We start from the raw sequence: 20,039 nt of genomic DNA, 5'->3' as shown, positions 1-20,039 counted from the left end.
GCAGTTGCATCTACAACCTGGTACAACTGGCAAAACATAAATTGGTGCTAGAATGAGACAGATATGTGAGAGTTACAAAGCCTTTATCAAGAGTTTGGATTTCATTTTAAGTATACCTGTTAAATCAGAGAATGTCATTGTTACCAAAGGGTATGAATTGAGAATAATCTTGCGTCTATCCCTCCAACTGTCCATGCCCAACCAGATGGAATATAATCTTAGACAAATCTTGTAAGCAGGTATCTACATATTCTTTTGAAGAAAACGCCAGGAAAATGTGTAATATTTCCTCTCTCACTTAACAATATATAAAAGATGTTCTCCCATATCAACACAATCTTCTTTTCTCACATAGTGCTCCTTTATATGTGTGTTCTGTTTTTTATTAGGTAGCCCTCTGTTGATCAACTTTGTCGCTTTCATTTTTATCACAAAAATTAAGCTATACATCATTTTAGAAATATGTCAGTCCATAAAAATTTTTACATATGGAAAAATCCTTAGAGTTAAAATTTCTAGGTGAGAGAATCCCATACATATTGTAGTTACCAAATTTTCCCAGAGTATAACTGAATTATTATCCATAGATTTTAAATTGATTTGTACAACCATGAGGACTGTATAAGAGAGCTCTTGATCTACTGATGTTTTACCAACCTAATATATAATCAAAATTTTAGATTAATCTTAAATTGAAGAGAAAAAAAAATAAGACTCCTTAACAGAGAAATCAAATTAAAACCTGATGAAGTGAAAAAAGTTTTGCAAGATAAAATGACCAAAACTGACTCAAAAAGAAATTAACAACATGCTCAATGAACTAAATCATAATTGAAATATTCTCAAGAAGAAAGCTACAGTTCAGATGGCTTTACTGGTGGATTCTATCAAATGTTTAGGGAAGAAATAATGCCAATACCAATTTTATACAAAATCTTCAGGAAACTGAGGAGAAGGAGCACTGCTCCACCATTATTTTGATATTGAAGATACCACAGGAAAGTAAATCAATAAACAAATATTCTTCATAAATAGGGATGCAGAATCCTTAATTAAATATTTGAATAGTAAACTCAGCAATAAGAAAAAAGGATATCATGCCATAGAAAATTAGGGATTTCATTTCTGATATGCCAGGTTAATTTAACATTTAGAAATGAATCAATGTAATTCACCATGCTTAACATTATTGAAGAGAAAAACTACATTACCACTTCAATAGAAGCAAAAAAGGCATTTAACAAAAATCCACATTTAATTATTAAAAACTCTTCTCCAAGTAGGAAAAAAAGAAATCTTCTTTAAAATGAAAATAACATCTACCAAAAGCCTAGTGCTAATATGGAAGCTAATGATGAGAGATTTGGTAATCCATATCTTGGTAATCCAAGCCTATGCCCCAACCAGTAACACTGAAGAAGCTAAAGTTGAATGGTTCTATGAAGACCTACAAGATCTTCTAGAACTAACACTCAAAAAAAGATGTTCTTTTCATTATAGGGGACTGGAATGCAAAAGTAGGAAGTCAAGAAACACTTGGAGTAACAGACAAATTTGGTCTTGGAGTACAAAATGAAGCAGGGCAAAGGCTAATACAGTTTTGCAAAGAGAACGCACTGGTCATAGCAAACACCCTCTTTCAACAACACATAAGAAGACTCTACATATGGATATCACCAGATGGTCAACACCAAAATCAGATTGATTATATTCTTTGCAGTCAAAGATGGAGAAGCTCTATACGGACAGCAAAAACAAGACCAGGAGTGGACTGAAGCTCAGATCATGAACTCTTTATTGCGAAATTCAGACTTAAATTGAAGAAAGTGGGGAAAACCACTAAACCTTTCAGTTCAGTTCAGTTGCTCAGTCGTGTCAGACTCTGCGACCCCATGAATCACAGCACGCCAGGCCTCCCTGTCCATCACCAACTCCCGGAGTTCACTCAGACTCACGCCCATCGAGTCAGTGATGCCATCCAGCCATCTCATCCTCTGTCGTCCCTTTCTCTTCCTGCCTCCAATCCCTCCCAGCATCAGAGTCTTTTCCAATGAGTCAACTCTTCACATGAGGTGGCCAAAGTACTGGAGTTTCAGCTTCAGCATCATTCCCTCCAAAGAAATCCCAGGGCTGATCTCCTTCAGAATGGACTGGTTGGATCTCCTTGCAGTCCAAGGGACTCTCAAGAGCAATATTGCATAGGAACCTGGAATGTCAGGTCCACAAATCAAGGCAAATTGGAAGTGGTCAAACAAGAGATGGCAAGAGTGAATGTCAACATTCTAGGAATCAGCAAACTAAAATGGACTGGAAGGGTGAATTTAACTCAAATGACCATTGTATTTACTACTGCGGGCAGGAATCCCTCAGAAGAAAGGGAGTAGCCATCATGGTCAACAAAAGAGTCCGAAATGTAGTACTTGGATGCAATCTCAAAAACGACAGAATGATCTCTGTTCATATGAAACCTTTTAAGTATGACCTAAATCAAATCCCTTATGATTATACAGTGGAAGTGAGAAATAGTTTTAAGGGACTAGATCTGATAGACAGAGTGCCTGATGAACTATGGATGGAGGTTCATGACATTGTACAGGAGACAGGGATCAGGACCATCCCCATGGAAAAGAAATGCAAAAAAGCAAATTGGCTGTATGAGGAGGCCTTACAAATAGCTGTGAAAAGAAGAGAAGCCAAAAGCAAAGGAGAAAAGGAAAGATATACTCATTTGAATGAAGAGTTCCCAAGAATAGCAAGGAGAGATAAGAAAGCCTTCCTCAGTGATCAATGCAAAGAAATAGAGGAAAACAATAGAATGGGAAAGACTAGAGATCTCTTCAAGAAGATTAGCAATACCAAGGGAACATTTCATGCAAAGATGGGCTCGATAAAGGACAGAAATGGTAGGGACTTAAAAGAAGCAGAAGATATTAATAAGAGGTGGCAATAATACACAGAAGAACTGTACAAAAAAGATCTTCACGACCCAAATAATCACAATGGTGTGATCACTCACCTAGAGCCAGACATCCTGGAATTTGAAGTCAAGTGGGCATTAGGAAGCATCATTACAAACAAAGCTAGTGGAGGTGATGGAATTCCAGTTGAGTTATTTCAAATCCTGAAAGATGCTGTTGTGAAAGTGCTGCACTCAATATGTCAGAAAATTTGTAAAACTCAGTAGTAGCCACAGGACTGGAAAAGGTCAGTTTTCATTCCAATCCCAAAGAAAGGCAATGGCAAAGAATGCTCAAACTACCGCACAATTGCATTCATCTCACACACTAGTAAAGTAATGCTCAAAATTCTCCAAGCCAGGCTTCAGCAATACGTGAACTGTGAAATTCCAGATGTTCAAGCTGGTTTTAGAAAAGGCAGAGGAACCAGAGATCAAATTGCCAACATCTGCTGTATCATCAAAAAAGCAAAAGTGTTCCAGAAAAACATCTATTTCTGCTTTATTGACTATGCCAAAGCCTTTGACTGTGTGGATCACAATCAACTGTGGAAAATTCTGAAAGAGATGGAAACACCAGACCACCTGACCTGCCTCTTGAGAAACCTGTATGCAGGTCAGGAAGCAACAGTTAGAACTGGACATGGAACAACAGACTGGTTCCAAATAAGAAAAGGAGTACGTCAAGGCTGTATATTGTCACCCTGCTTATTTAACTTCTATGCAGAGTACATTATGAGAAACGCTGGACTGGAAGAAGCACAAGCTGGAATCAAGATTGCCGGGAGAAATATCAATAACCTCAGATATGCAGATGACACCACCTTTATGGCAGAAAGTGAAGAAGAACTAAAGAGCCTCTTGATGAAAGTGAAAGAGGAGAGTGAAAAAGTTGGCTTAAAGCTCAACATGCAGAAAACGAAGATCATGGCATCCAGTCCCATCACTTCATGGCAAGTAGATGGGGAAACAGTGGAAACAGTGTCAGACTTTATTTTTAGGGGCTCCAAAATCACTGCAGATGGTGATTTCAGCCATGAAATTAAAATATGCTTGCTCCTTGGAAGGAAAGTTATGACCAACCTAGACAGTGTATTAAAAAGTAGAGACATTACTTTGCCAACAAAGGTCCGTCTAGTCAAGGCTATGGTTTTTCCAGTGGTCGTGTATGGATGTGAGAGTTGGACTGTGAAGAAGGCTGAGTGCTGAAGAATTGATGCTTTTGAACTTTGGTGTTGGAGAAGACTCTTGAGAGTCCCTTGGACTGAAAGGAGATCCAACCAATCCATCCTAAAGGAGATGAGTCCTGGGTGTTCATTGGAAGGACTGATGCTGAAGTTGAAACTCCAATGCTTTGGCCACCTGATGCGGAGAACTGACTCATTTGAAAAGACCCTGATGCTGGGAAAGATTGAGGGCAGGAGGAGAAGGGGATGACAGAGGATGAGATGGCTGGATGGCATGACCGAGTCAATGGACATGAGTTTGGGTAGGCTCCGGGAGTTGGTGATGGACAGGGAGGTCTGGCATGCTGCAGTTCACGGGGTTGCAAAGAGTTGAACATGACGGAGCAACTGAACTGAACTGAACTGAACTGAATGATGAGAGACAATGCTTTTCCCAAAGACAGGGAACAAGACAAAGATGTTTGCTCTCACCTTGTCTACTCAACGTTGTACTGGAAGCCCCAGTTAAGACAATACAGCAAGAAAGTGAAATTGAAAGCATAGCATTAGGAAACAAAGAAATAAAATTATTTCTTCACAGGGACATAATCCTATATGGACAAAATACTAAGAAGTCCACAGAAAGGCTACTGGAAGCAATGAATGTTTATTAAGGTCACATGATAAAACCTTGATGTACAAAAAAATATAAAGTTACTCTACAATAACAAGGAACATGAGGCAGGAGGAGAAGGGGATGACAGAGGATAAGATGGTTTGATGGCATCACCAACTCATTGGACATGAGTTTGAGCAAGCTCTGGGAATTGGTGTTGGACAGGGAAGCCTGGCGTACTGCAGTCCACGGGGTCACAAATAGTCAGACGTCACTGAGCGACTGAACTGGACTGAACAAGGAACATTGGAAATGGAAAGTATAAATTATGATTATATTATAAGTCACAAATATAATTTATGAAAGTGAAAGTGTTAGTCATGTCTGACTCTTTGTGACCCCATGAACAGTAGCCTTCCAGGTTCCTCCGTCCATGGAATTCTCCAGGCAAGAATACTTGAGTGGGTTACCATGCCCTTCTCCAAAATATAATTCATAACATCCAAACAAAAAAATAAAAGACATATTGAACAAGCTATGTACATGACCTAAACACTTAAAACTGTAAAACACTGCTGAGAGAAATTAAAGAGGACCTGAAAAGGTGAGGATCTTCCCTGGTGGCTCAGTGGTAAAGAATCTGCTTGCCAATGCAGGAGATGTGGGTTTGATCTCTGGGTTGGGAAGATTCCCTGGAGAAGGAAATGGCAACCCACTCTAGTGTTCTTGCCTGGGAAATCCCATGGACAAAGGAGCCTGGCGGGCTACAGTCAGTGGGGTCACAAAGAGCTGGACACAGCTGAGCATACACGCACGAGTAGAATCCCCCTGTAGGTTGGTGGTGGGGGTGGGGGAACCAAAAGAAAACTAGGAGGCGGAGGGGTTATGAGCAGCTCTAATGGATATCAGAGTGTGACAGGCAACTCTCAGACCTTTCCATAAACACATGTACCTCTGGCCAAGTTCTATCTGCTTTTTCTGAAAACACACCTGAGGCAAATAGAAACATTTTTTTTTAACAGAACCTTTGTAAAAAGGAAGACCAGTATCTCCCAACAGTAGAGCTTATAGCATTGAGAGTACAATCTGCAAGTGTACAACTAAGCAAACGTGAAAGGATTTCAAACTACCGGAAGGTCGTGGATAAATCACTGAACCTGGAATCAGGAACTTGAATGCCAATTCCTTTTCCAACCTGTAAGATGTGTCTTTGATTCAGTGTGAGCTCTCACCCTTCTGGTTTGAGTTTTCTCATGTGAAACGTCAGGGCATGCTGTCCATTTTCTTCATTTCCACCTTGCCCAAGGTGAGGCGGCAAAGAGTAGAAATGGAGCCGGTGCACTAGCTCTTACTGGGACCCTGATCCTCTCGGCCCGACTCAGACTTCCTCTCATTCCCTTTTGTCATAGAAGCCCTCTGAGAAACTGTTTTGTCAGACTCAACTCTTTCCAGATAATATCATGGGCATTTATAGGCTACAACCAGCCCAGGACCTAAACCCAATCTAAATTATTAGATTTGACAGGTAAGTAAAACTGTTTAGTGAATATCCAAACTCAAACCTGGCAGAAACTCAAGGCAATACTATGTCTATAACTGACTTTCCCACATAAGCAGCACAACAGGGACACAGATAAGACAAGAAGTCATCCCAGTCCAGAGAAAGAAAGAGCCATTTTGATGACCCAGTGGAATAAATGGAGCTATTATCTCAAGCATAAAGTTCCTACCCGCTGAAGAAAGAATGAGGGAATAGTCCTTTCTTGCCTGCCTCCTCTGCCCCCTCAGTGACCTTCACTCCACCTTGGCTTCCCTCTTTGTTCTCCCCACAGCCGTCTGAGAGATGTTTTAAAACACAGACTGGATCGAGTCTCTCTGCTGATTAAAAGCTTCTCACTGCCTTTTGGTCAAAGCCCCAAGTCTTATAAAGCCTTGAATGAGTTCTAGAAAATGCTTTTTTTTTTTTTTTCTGATTTCATCTTGCGCTACTCAATCTTCATCCTATGCTTCCAGAAACACTGATATGCTTCCAGTTCTTTCAAAGGTTTTACTGCATGCTGCTCCGCTTCTTTGAATGCTTATTCCATCCCATGCAGCTTAGCAAGATAGAGCCAGATGCCACTGAATGATCACTCTCTTGCAGATGCTTCCCTACTCCCTGAGGCATGCTCAGGGTCCCTGCCAGGTGCTCTACAAATACCTCGTAGTAAATGGCTGTGTGCATTTCCCAGACCCATTTCAGGACTAAGGCCTTTATTCCTCCAGCCCACAGCTGAAACTATCCACAGAAATTGCCCTCAGGAGAGAGAAATACTTCTAAGATGATAGGCCTTCCCCTAAGGCAGCTGGGGCTCTCCTGGTGGCTCAGTTGGTAAAGAATCCGCCTGCAATGCAGGAGACCCTGGTTCAATTCCTGGGTTGGTAAGATCCTCTGGAGAAGGGATAGGCTACTCACTCCAGTATTCTTGGGCTTCCCTGGTAACTCAGCTGGTAAAGAATCCGCCTGCAATGAGGGAGACCTGGGTTTGGTTCCTAGGTCAGGAAAATCCCCTGGAGAAGGAAAAGGCTCCCCACTCCAGTATTCTGGCCTGGAGAATACCATGGACTGTATAATCCATGGGATCACAAAGACTCAGACATAACTGAGCAACTTTTACTTTAACTTTAAGGCAGCTGGGACCCAGTGGCTGCTGGTGCAGGAGTGCAAATGCCCAGCCCCTGTGTTTCAGGTAGGGACACAAATCAGGACATGTTTAAAGAACCGTCCTAAACCCAGAGCTTCCCGTGAGATTGAAGCCTCTGTTGCAACACAGCTCAGCTCTTCCTCCTCTGCCCAAATCTCCTTCCTCACACCCAGACACAGAATGCTCAAAGAGCCTATTCAGACCTAAAGAAAACTTATAGTTTCTTTATCAAAGTGATTCTGTAAAGAGTCACTTATATTTGTAAAAGTAAAGGTTTCTGCTTGTGTAAGTGCGTGCATGTGTGTGTTGTGTGTGTGTGTTATTATGGAAGGTAACGAAAGTGAAAGTCACTCAGTCATGTCCAACTCTTTGTGACCCCATGAACTATACAGTCCATGGGATTATCCAGGCCAGGATACTGGAGTGGGGAGCCTTTCCCTTCCCCAGGGGATCTTCCCAAACCAGGGATCAAACCCAGGTCTCCCACATTGCAAGTAGATTCTTTACCAGCTGAGCCACAAGGGAAGCCCAAGAATACTGGAGTAGGTAGCCTATCCTTTCTCCAGGGGATCTTCCCGACCCAGGAATAGAACAGGGGTCACCTGCATTGCAGGTGGATTCTTTACCAACTGAGCCACCAGGGAAGCACATGGAAGGTAATATTCTTCATCAAATATACTTTATCAAAGAGATCATGTCCACTATGTTCACTCATATTATTTTCAGCACATTCTCTGAAAAATAGCTATCCTTTTAAAAACACTATTGCTAAATTTCCAATCTTTAATTTTAAACATGTTTAACTACTTTCAGTGTTTTAAAAACAATTTATGCTTGTCTTTGTTGAACTTATGAGTTTATAAGTGAAATTTATGTCCTTATAACATTACCTTTATTTCATGCTTTTATTTTTGCATATTTTTTCACACATAAAATTCACTTATATGTAGTTAAATTTAACAATTTTTAGTACACAGAGATCTGTGTTTCCCTTAGAAAAACCTATTCACATTTCATAGAAATTTAAAAAGAAATGAAAAAGATGAACAAAGCCTCAGAAAAATATGGGACTCCATTAAGCACACCATCACATATGAACGTTACTAAAAGAATAGACGAAACACAGAGGAGAGAAATAAATACTTAAGGAAATGATGGTTGGAAACTTTCCAAAGTCAATGATGTAAAGTAAAACATTGTAAATAAAATAAAATACTTTACATAAAACGATGTAAAGTAAACATTACTTTACAAATCCAAGAAAGATTAATCCAGATCCACACAGAAACACATAATATTAAAACTGCCAAGAGACAGAGGAAAAAATCTTCAAAGCAGCAAGAACAAAATGACATTGTATAAATAAGAGACCCAGTTAAGGTTAATACTGACTTCTCATCTGAACAAGTAAGACCAGAATGCTGTGGGATCATGTATTTAAAGTGCTGAAGGAAAAAACAGGCAGTCAAGATTCTTATATCCAGGAAAGCAGTCTCTCAAAAATGAAGGCAAAATAGAAGCATTCCCAGATCAACAAAAACAGAAAAACTTTTTACTAATGTTACCCACCCCTCCTTACAAGAAATACTAAAATAAGTTCTTTGATTAAAAGCAAATGACCCCAGATGATAATTAGAATCTATACAGTGCAGAAAAAGTACTGGCAAAGATAATTTAGTAATTATAAAAGTCAGTGTGGGTGTATATTTTTCCTGCTTTCCATTTGCTGATCTAAAAAATCACTATATAAAACAATAACAATATAAATGTTGAGTGGATAACAAATGGAAATGTAATATATTTTCCAATAATAGCACAAAGGTAGTGAGTAGAGGCAAAGTTGTTTTGGAATAAGGAAATGATACTAAATGTCATCTTGAATCTGAGGAACAAAGAAAGAGAACTAGAAAGGGTAAACAAGGTTCATATAACAAATACTAAAAATATGCACTTGCTCCTGCTTTCTTCCAACTTCTTTAAAAAATGCATAAAGTAATAATGGGAACAATATAAGGTTAAATTTGTGATTATAGAGATGCAACATGCATAGTAACAGCACAGAAGGGTAGAAGAGAATAGAGCTATACAGGAGTAGTGTTTCTACATCAAATGGGCATTGTGAGTATAAATCTAAAGTCACTTCTAAGTTAAGACGTATTTGGTAAACTCCACAGAATCCACTAAAAATGTGACTCAAAAATTGAAGGAAAAATCAAGTATTTAAAAGGATTTAAAATATTACACTAGAAAATATTCACCTAATGCCAGAGTAACTTAACTATGATTATTACGTCATGTGATGCAGTTGAGAAGGTGGGTAACAGGCATATACAAGAGAGGAATTTTAGCAAAGAGATAAAAATTGTAAGAGAGAATCAAATGAAAATATTGTAAGTTAAAAAACATTGCATGGGAGATGGAGAATTCCTTTCATGTGCTTACCAGCAGACTGATCACATCTGAAGAAAGAGTCAACTTGGAAATAGGTCACAGCATATACACAGTTCATGTTTATTAATTTTGTTACTCTCTAATTACACAGACCATAATATTTTATATTCACATCTGAAATGAATAAAAGTCTGTTCTCTACAATTCACATAAACTCTTAGTATCCCCATAATTTTATTTTTTTCCAATCTGATGGCTGTGATATGGTTGATGGCTGAGTAAACTTTGGCAAGTCACTTAACCTATTTGATCCTCTATTTTCTAATTTGTAAAATGACATCATATCACTTACCTTACAGAAATATTGCCAGAATTGAATAAAGATATAGAGAAATTACAAGATATTTACTATACAATCAATCATTGTTCCCTTCCACCTACATGCTTCCAAAGCATTTAACAAAGTTTATTATATTCAGTAGGTATTCAAAATATAAAAATCAATCATATGATATAAAAATTATATTCAGTGTCTTTATTGAAAAAATCATGAAACAAAATAACAAAGAGTTTAAAAATTAACTACGGATCCAGATGAGCCTGAGTCCAGTTGTATTTCAGTTTTGAGAATTACTATTCATATTAATAAAAAATGGATATATTTGACTTAGGCACAGAAGAAATAAATGTTTGTGGTGGCAATCCAGAAGGCATAGTAGTTTTAATTATATATCACATCCTTTTTATTCCTTATATCCTGGTAAGTATACAGTAGAAAATTAATATTTTAAGTTATACCATATATATCAATATTTATGCATCTTGGGGGCAGGAGGAGAAGGGGATGACAGAGGATGAAATGGCTGGATGGCACCACTGACTCAATGGACATGAGTCTGAGTGAACTCTGGGAGTTGGTGATGGACAGGGAGGCCTGGTGTGCTGTGGTTCATGGGGTCGCAAGGAGTTGGACACGACTGAGCGACTGAACTGAACTGAACTGAAATGTGGTTATAGAGGAATACCTATAGGAAATAAAACAGAAAAAATGAATGTCCTCTAAGAGATAAGTCACAGATACTGTCACAGAGATATGTCACAGATACTTTCACCAAGGAATAATTCCAGAAGAGAGACTATTAAAAACTTAAGGGTAGAAGTAGCTTTCTCTCTGGTTTTGTTTTTGTATTCACTATAACCATATCATTAAGAACTCAGAGTTTATGTTAACATAGGCCAGTGTTGAAATTTGTCAAAATGGAAACATGTTTAATCTGATATACCTCCAAGTGTACATAAAAATTATTTTGCACCATGCTAATTACATGGAGAAATCCTTTCAAATAGCAGTCTATAATCAGTATTTCTTTGTAGATTCCTGTATTAATTACATCTGTGTTCAGCTGTGACCAGTAGACAGAAAAAACACAGAGCAATAAGCTTATTGAGCTTTTACTGTGTGTATGTAATAGTGGAGGTGGATGTGAGGCATCTCATTTTATTTTTGTATGAAAGACACCTGTAACTCGGGACACTAAAACCCCCAGTGGACAGATAGATCCTAGTTCCCAGCACTCAGTGGGAGATAAAGCAGATGTCCTAGATGAGAATAAGCTTACATTGCAGGAGTAGAGCGATACAGATGAAATGTTTGTATCCTCAAAATCCCTATGCTGAAGTCCTAAACCCTAGTGCATCTGCATTTGAAGACGGAGCATCTAAGTAATTAAGGTTAAGTGAGGTTGATAGGACGGGGCCTTAAGCGCACAAAGCTAGTCTCACTACACATTGAGACACAAGAGCACACACTCCCCATATGTACCCCTCAGGGCCACATGTGGATACAAAGAGAAGCCAAAAGAGACCCCTCACCAAAAACCGAACTGACCAGAACATGATCTTGGACTTCTCAGGCTCCACAACTGTGAGAAATAAATCCTGGTATTGAAGCCACCCAGGCAACAGAGTTTGTACAGCAGTCCAATCAGACTAATGCAGTTAATAACCTTCCTTCATTCAATACCAAGACACAAAGAGAAAAACCTGGGCACAAGAAGCGTTTAATGTTCCATCCCAAGGCACGCTGCCTGGGACTCTTCTTCTCTTACATCCTAGAGTCAGGGGAAAGGGATATGTCCCCCCTCCTTGGACAGATTCATCTGAGAAAGTGAGTGAAACAACAGGGGCCCTGCGAGAAGCTGTCTGGAACCTGAGTCATTGAGGAGGAGGAGGATAATGGAATGTGGGAGGACGGCGATGGGACAAGGAGGAGGGTGTCAGCAGTGGGAGGTCAGAGCCTAGACTCCTGGGGAGATGAGGGGGAATGGAAAAAATGGGGGAAAAGAGGAAGCTGAGAACTGGAGGACAAAGGGAGAGGACCAAGAGACAGGGAAGTGGGGTGTGAAAATGAGACAAGCCAAAGAGTCACAGTGATGACAAGTGGAAGAGGCAAGGAAACTGGAGGCCAGACCAAGAGGCTCTCTTCCCAGATGTGAATTGCTGCCAGCAGCCTGAGGACAACGTGCAACAGAGAAAGCTTTTGTGAGAATTAGAGAAGCAGAAGTGAATGAGAACAATGAGGTTCCTCTAGTGAGCACAGGCCTCATGAAATGAACAGGGCCGGGACTACCTGTGTTGGAGGCGTCAATCCTTTCTCGGCCAGCACATGCCCACCAGGTGCCCACCAGGGATGCTCGGCTGGTAGCAGAGCATGGCTTGGACTGAAGGATTCACTCACCACCTTGTCTGGAGCTCCTATTCAGTACAAGTAACTCAGTAGACATGGTGGTCTTGCCTCTGCTTCCCAACAGGTAGGCATCGTCACATAGTACTCTTGGGAAATGAGTGAGTCAATTAACTCCTGCCGGGCAAGTTGTTTGCCTCTCTCAATTGAGGACTGGCATGATGTGCTGTGCCATCATGTCCTAAACTCCTACCTCCAAAGCCCTGCCTCCGACAATATGAAATTTCAACTACTACAATGCCTAACAGCCATGCCCTGGAACTGCTGAGGAACTGGGAATGAAGTGGGTAGTGACTCATTGATTGTAGTTGGCCCACAGAGAAAATCTATGAAAGGTGCATGTGGGCTGGAAACAAAGAATCAAGAAAGCATAATGTAGTCTGAAGTCTGGGTCCAGGAGAAGTCTAGACAATGTTCCTTTCAGCAGTAACAAACAAAGAATACTCGTTCCAGAATTAGTCACTTCACCGTCATGTGTCTCTATCACATACAATGAAGGCAGAGCTCCAGAGGAAAGGAAAGGAAAGATAAGAAGGCCTTCATAAATGAACAGTGCAAAGAAGTAGAAGAAAAGAATGCAAAGGGAAAGACTAGAGATCTCTTCAAGAATGTTGGAGATACCAAGGGAAAGTTTCATGCAAGGATGGGCACAATAAAGGATGAAACAGTAAGGACCCAACAGAAGCAGAAGAGATTAAGAAGAGGTGGCAAGAATACACAGAAGAGCTGTACAAAAAAAGGTCTTAATGATCCAGAAAACCACATGGTGTGTTCACTCAGTTAGGGCCTGACATCCCTGCGGTCTGAAGTCAAGTGGGCCTTAGGAAGCATTACTACAAAAAAGGCTAGTGGAGGTGATAGAATTCCAGATGAGCTATTCAAAATTCTAAAAGATGATGATGTTAAAATGTTGCTTTCAATATGTCAGCAAATTTGGAAAATGCGGCAGTGGCCACAGGACTGGAAAAAGTCACTTTTCATTCCAATCCCAAAGAAGGGCATGCCAAAGAATGTACAAACTACCATACAATTGCACTCATTTCGTATACTAGCAAGGTTATGTTCAAAATCCTTCAAGCTAGGCTTTAGCAGTACTTGAAAGAACTTCCAGAAGTACAAATTGCATTTAGAAAAGGCAGAGGAACCAGACATCAAACTGTCAACATTCATTGGATCATAAAGAAAGCAAGGGAATTTCAGAACAACATCTACTTTGCTTCATTGACTGTGCTAAAGTTTTTGATTGTGTGAATCACAACAAACTCTGAAAAATTCTTAAAGAGATGGGAATACCAGACCACCTTAACTCTCTCCTAAGAAACCTGTATGTGGGTCAAGAAACAACTGTTAGAACCTTACATGGAACAACTGACGAGTAAAAAATTGGGAAAGGAATACAAGGCTGTATATTGTCATCCTGTTCATTTAATTTATATGCAGAGTTCAGTTCAGTTCAGTCGCTCAGTCATGTCTGACTCTGCGACCCCATGAATTGCAGCACACCAGGCCTCCCTGTCCATCACCAACTCCTGGAGTTCACTCAGACTCATGTCCATCAAGTTGGTGAAGCCATCCAGCCATCTCATCCTTTGTGGTCCCCTTTACCTCCTGCCCTCAATCCCTCCCAGCATCAGAGTCTTTTCCAATGAGTCAACTCTTTGCATGAGGTGGCCCAAGTACTGGAGTTTCAGCTTTAGCATCATTCCCTCCAAAGAACACCCAGGACTGATCTCCTTTAGGATGGACTGGTTGGATCTCCTTGCAGTCCAAGGGACTCTCAAGAGTCTTCTCCAACACCACAGTTCAAAAGCATCAATTCTTTAGCACTCAGCTTTCTTCACAATCCTACTCTCACATCCATACATGACCACTGGAAAAACCACAGCCTTGACTAGACGGACCTTTGTTGACAAAGTAATGTCTCTGCTTTTGAATATGCTGTCTGCTGCTGCTGCTGCTGCTGCTAAGTCACTTTAGTCGTGTCCGACTCTGTGCGACCCCATGGACTGCAGCCCACCAGGCTACTCCATCCATGGGATTCTCCAGGCAAGAACACTGGAGTGGGTTGCCATTTCCTTCTCCAATGCGTGAAAGTCAAAAGTGAAAGTGAAGTCGCTCAGTCGTGTCCGACTCTTAGTGACCCCATGGACTCCAGCCCACCAGGCTCCTCCATCCATGGGATTCTCCAGGCAAGAGTACTGGAGTGGGGTGCCATTGCCTTCTCCGAATATGCTGTCTAGGTTGGTCATAACTTTCCTTCCAAGGAGTAAGCGTCTTTTAATTTCATGGCTGCAATCACCATCTGCAGTGGTTTTGGAGCCCCCCAAAATAAAGTCTGACACTGTTTCCCCATCTATTTCCCATGAAATGATGCAGAGTACATCATGCCAAGTGCTGGGCTGGATAAACCACAAGCCAGAATCAAGATTGCCAAGAGAAACATCAACAACTTCGGATATGCAGGTGATACCACTCTAATGCCAGAAACTGAAGAGGAACTAAAGAGCCTCTTGATAAGGGTGAAAAGGGAGAGTGAAAAAGTTGGCTTAAAACTCAACATTCAAAAAACTAAGATCATGGCATCTGTTCTTATTTTGTCATGGCAAATAGATAGGGGAAAAGTGGAAGAACTAACAGATTTTCTTTTCTTGGGCTCCAAAATCAGTGCAGATAGTGACTGTAGCCATGAAATTAAAAGATTCTTACTCCTTGGAAGAAAAGCTATGACAAACCTAGACAGTATATTAAAAAGCAGAGACTTCACTTTGCCAACAAAGGTCTGTCTAGTTAAAGCTATGTTTTTTCCAGTAGTCGTGTACAGATTTGAGAGTTGCACCACAAAGAAGGATGAGCACCAAAGAACTGATGCTTTCAAATTTCAGTGCTGGAGAAGACTCTTGAGAGTCCCTTGGGCTGCAAGGAGATCAAACCAGTCAATCATAAAGGAAATCAGTCCCAAATATTCATTGGAAGGACTGATCCTGAAGCTGAAACTCCAATACTTGGCCAGTTTATATGAAGAGCTGACTCATTGAAAAAGACCCTGATTCTGGGAAAGATTGAAGGGAAAAGGAGAGAGGGCAGCAGAAGATAAGATGGTTAGATAGCATCACCAACTCAATAGTCATGAATCTGAGCAAACTCCAGGAGACAGTGAAGGACATCGAAGCCTGTTGTGCTGTAGTCCATGGGGTCGCAAAGAGTCAGGCATGACAGTGACCAAACAATTACAACATCGCATACACGCTTCAAAAGGGAGAGGCTAAAGCAATGCTCTGAGGTTTAGCAGACAGAACTTTTGCCTGCTTCCAATCCCCAGGTATTTCCGTCTTCTTTAGGTCACCAAGATTTTCCAGAGAAGAAGGACTCCAATCCACATGTCACCACTCTAGATACTTTTAAGGCATACATACCTCATATGTATTCTTTTGAGGCATGCATCATACATACTTCCCAATAGCAATCAGGTCAGGATAACATGAAAAACTACCAGAAAAAAAGAGAACCATAGGCTACTTTAAACCATATGGATATCTTGTCAAGAAATTTCACAAAAATGTAGGAAAAGAACTAGTAATAGCTGATAAAGAAACAAGGAGAATATCTCTGCCTTTGGCCCTTGATTATGCCATATATCTCACCACAGCACCTCATGTTATTTCTCCCTCATGGAATAATTTGACCAACAGAGTACATAGAAACATGGACGTATGTCATTTCTCTGGTTCCTCCCACATCGCAAGAATATGATTCTTTGAGTACAACAGTGGATGCAAAAAAGCAGTTTAAACTAAGGCAATGAGACTCAAGTGAGCAGAGAATGGGTTTTATTTTTACCTGTCTTTACATGGCCTGATCAGAAGTTGCACATCTTATTTAATTTTTGTGATGGTGATGATGGTAAAAGAGAAGAAAACTTAGTGTTTTCTAGGTTCCCAAATAATTCATAATGCAGACTGTTCCACTGAAAAAAGGAACTGAGAGAAGAGCTAACCCTTGAGGAGTTGACAGCCGCGTTTCACTCCATCTCGAAGGGCCTCTTTGACTTTGTCATTCCGGAGAGTGAAGATGAAAGGGTTCAGCAAAGGAGTTAACACGGAAATCAACAGGGAGACTATCTTATTGTACTCAGCTGCCTGCGTTTGTTTGGGTTTCATGTAGAGGAACAAGCAGCTGCCATAGCCGATGACAACAAAGGTGAAGTGGGAGGCACACGTAGAGAAGGCTTTCCTGCGGCCGGAGGCAGTGGGGATCTTGAGGATGGTGGAGATGATGTAGGTGTAGGAGACAATTGTAGGGGCCAGAGAACCAATGATAATGAAAACAGCCATTAAAAACAGAACAAACTCTGTGAAAAGAGTGTCATCACAGGACAGCTTGAGCAACTGACCTCGGTCACAGAAAAAATGGTCTAAGACGTTTGATTTGCAGAAGGTAAACTGAAATGTGGCATAGACTGGCCAGATTTCGGAAAGGAACCCAAACACCCATGACCCAGTCACCACCAAGATGCAGGTGTGGCTGTTCATAATGGTATTGTACCTCAAAGGGTTACAGACAGCCACGTAACGGTCCACAGCCATTGCTCCCACCAATGCAAACTCTGTGGTCCCCAGAGCAAGGTACAGAAAGAGCTGGGAGACACATGCAGTCAGAGATATTGTCTGCATTCCAGGGAGCAGCAACCCCCAGAGCATCGCAGGGACGATAAGGGACGTGATCATGATCTCCAAGGCAGAGAGATGACCCAGGAAGAAATACATGGGGGACTGCAGACGTTTATCGACACAGACAATCACAATGATGACCATGTTGCCGATTATTGTCACTGAGTAGAAGAGAAAGAATACAGCAAAAAGAACATGGTGTAGTTCTTGGGACCCTGAGAACCCTAAAAGGTAGAATTCAGTGACACTTGAGTGATTACTCATCATTCAGTCCTTGTTTCTGCTCCTTGGGAAACCTAGAGATCAAAAGAAAAGAAATGCTGCTCCACTTGGTCCTTCTCTTAAGAGAGAAGGAGCACAGATTAGGATGAGGAACTATTTCCAATCTGGTGACCAGGTGAGGGGTCCCTACTAGGATGCTCTGTACAAAGTCAAACCTAAACGTTGTCACCTCACATCCAACTACAAGTTCACCGCCTGGAATGGATGAAGATACCATCATCTCTATGCTGTGAACAAAACCTCCCTTGGCTTTTCCCCCCAACTAGATGTGCTTTCTCATAGGGAACAAAGGTGAAGGCTTAAAAGAAGCCAGTTTTGATGCTGTGTCAGCCCCTTGGATCTGCGGGTTGTTCTTTTCTCTTAGGCTCATTGCATCAGATGACACAGTAGCATTTAAGAAGATGTTCAAAGGACTGAAATTTACCCTATGCTTCATCCTGATTGGTACTACAGAGACCCACCTTGGGGTCAGCAGAAGAAAGGCAAGGGGGTCTAAGAGCATTACCTGGTTTCTCCAGATTTAAAAATTTCCCTATTCCCATTAGTGCTCCAAATGGAAACTCTTTGAGCCTGGGATAAATTTCTAGGTAGATTTATTTCTATTTAACTCTATTTTGCACAAAGTCTGGGAAGGAAAGAAAGATGGTGCCCAGCATTGACAAGTTTAGATCCAAGGCTCTCAGACACTCTGCGTGCCTGAATCTCTACCACTTCATCCATCCCGCCACACTAACATCATCTCATCAGGGGACTCTTTCCAATTACCCTCCCTCACATTGGAAAGACATGGTGTTCTTAGACTTCAGTTTTCTTTCTATTATTACCTGATATTATTATTACCTGATATTATTTTTGTATTTAATTGTTTATCCCAACCTTACTTGAATGTGAAATAAATGAAGCAGTGTACAAAACAAATATCCCTGCACTGTGGAGCTTATATCCAAGGGGGCAATGGAGATTCTTCCAGACACAAAACAAAGAAGGGAAATATTTAAGATGTTAGTTTACTAACCATGCCATAGAAAAATAAAGCAAGAAACAGGGACAAGAAATTTAATTTTATTTATTCATAGTCCATGTATGATGTTAGATATAAACCCATGAGAGCAAAGATGCATCTTCTATATATTATACACAATCATATACAGAAAAATATATTATATGCAAGCTATTCTTGAGACAAGTAGTGGTGAAAATATGACAGTTTCTGGCAGAGGATGGACGTATAAATGTTTAATATATGGTTTAAAAGTACAAGGTCCTGGCCAAGGCTCGTAAGCCATGTCCCCTCCATCCTATTATTCTTGGTCTGCTTTCCTTCTTCTTGTTACCATTTTTCCTTCCTCTCTCCCCTTCCTGAGACCTCCCCAATATCTCTGTAAATCTTTCACTGATGGGAATCCAGGCTTCAGGGACAGAACTACTTGGTGATCTCTGTGGTCTGCTTCTCCCCCTTTTGGGGTAATCATCACTAGATAAACATGAGAGAGGAGCCTGCTGACTGATGTCAGGGAGCTGCGCCTGCACGAGCACCGGGTCAGAGAAGAGCTGCCTCTGCTCTCCGCTCTGCACCTGCTCCCCGGCCCAGCCTCCAGACTCTCGGCGTCCTCCTCTAGAAGGCAGCCAAGCCAGAACTCCCCATCCTCATCCTCTCCAACACTTTCCTCTGTATGGGGGAACCCTGAGAAGACACTCACCTCAATGCACAGGCTCCTCTGCCACTTTTGATGCTCTCTGGAACTCGGGCAGGGCTACTCCTGTCTGGCTACTGCTGAGCTGAACACAGAACACAAAACACTTGGTGCTGCCTCCATGCATGGTGAAGAAGGAAACTGTCCTTGGGGAGGGGTTAGGAAAAACGTCCAGAAATAACAGTGTTGTGAGGAGCTAAGGGTCTCTCTCTCTCTCTCTCCTTCTCCCCCACTTCCCTCCTTCCCAAGGGGACTTAGTCATTGAGGACCCTGTTCTTAATTAGCCCAGGCTCAGGGCATCCCTCAGCAAGCAGTCTGGGGAGAGCTGAACAAACTTCTATTCATTCTCATCCTTGAGCAATTAAGTTTCAGAACTTTTTCAACTTTTTTGTTTAATTGGAAACCCAAGATCTCACCAGAGGCTTCTCAATTCAAGGCTGCCTACTCAAAGACCTCAGGTCTAGGCTTCCAGAAGATGTCTCAAACTCTAAGCAGATCACCCCTTCTGTTCTTTATCCTACCCTCTCCCCAGGATTCACTTGATAATTGGAGCCAACTTCAGCTCCATCACCCTCCAACAGGAAAATCCATAATTGACCTCTACAATATGCCCCAATATCCAAAAAAAAGGGCTGCATTTTGGTCTCAGTCAAAATTTAACCTCAACAAAACTCCCCTGAGGACCCCCAAAACCCCATGGACAGTTTCTACCCCTAAGTCTAACTGCTCTAGGCTGCTGTCTCAGGTTTCCACTCTTCACATGCATGTGCCTTTGTGTGATTCCAAGCGAGGCTCTTGCAGACATTTATCTCCGTGGAATGTCCCTAATCACCAGCTGGC

At 41.2% G+C, this 20,039-nt stretch overlaps 1 protein-coding gene across 1 annotated transcript; it reads right to left on the bottom strand.

The window, feature by feature from the left end:
* Positions 1-16,545: 16,545 nt before the first annotated feature.
* LOC113891805 (olfactory receptor 9A4-like) lies at positions 16,546-17,490 on the bottom strand. Its single transcript, XM_027540287.1, has one exon. It carries the CDS (start codon positions 17,488-17,490, stop codon positions 16,546-16,548), a length of 945 nt encoding a protein of 314 aa, XP_027396088.1.
* Positions 17,491-20,039: the final 2,549 nt, after the last annotated feature.

This window comes from Bos indicus x Bos taurus, chromosome 4 (assembly GCF_003369695.1).
Source record: "Bos indicus x Bos taurus breed Angus x Brahman F1 hybrid chromosome 4, Bos_hybrid_MaternalHap_v2.0, whole genome shotgun sequence".
NCBI classification, from domain to species: domain Eukaryota; kingdom Metazoa; phylum Chordata; class Mammalia; order Artiodactyla; family Bovidae; genus Bos; species Bos indicus x Bos taurus.
Note: the sequence above shows the minus strand (reverse complement) of the source record. Positions and strands in the feature narration are given on the sequence as shown.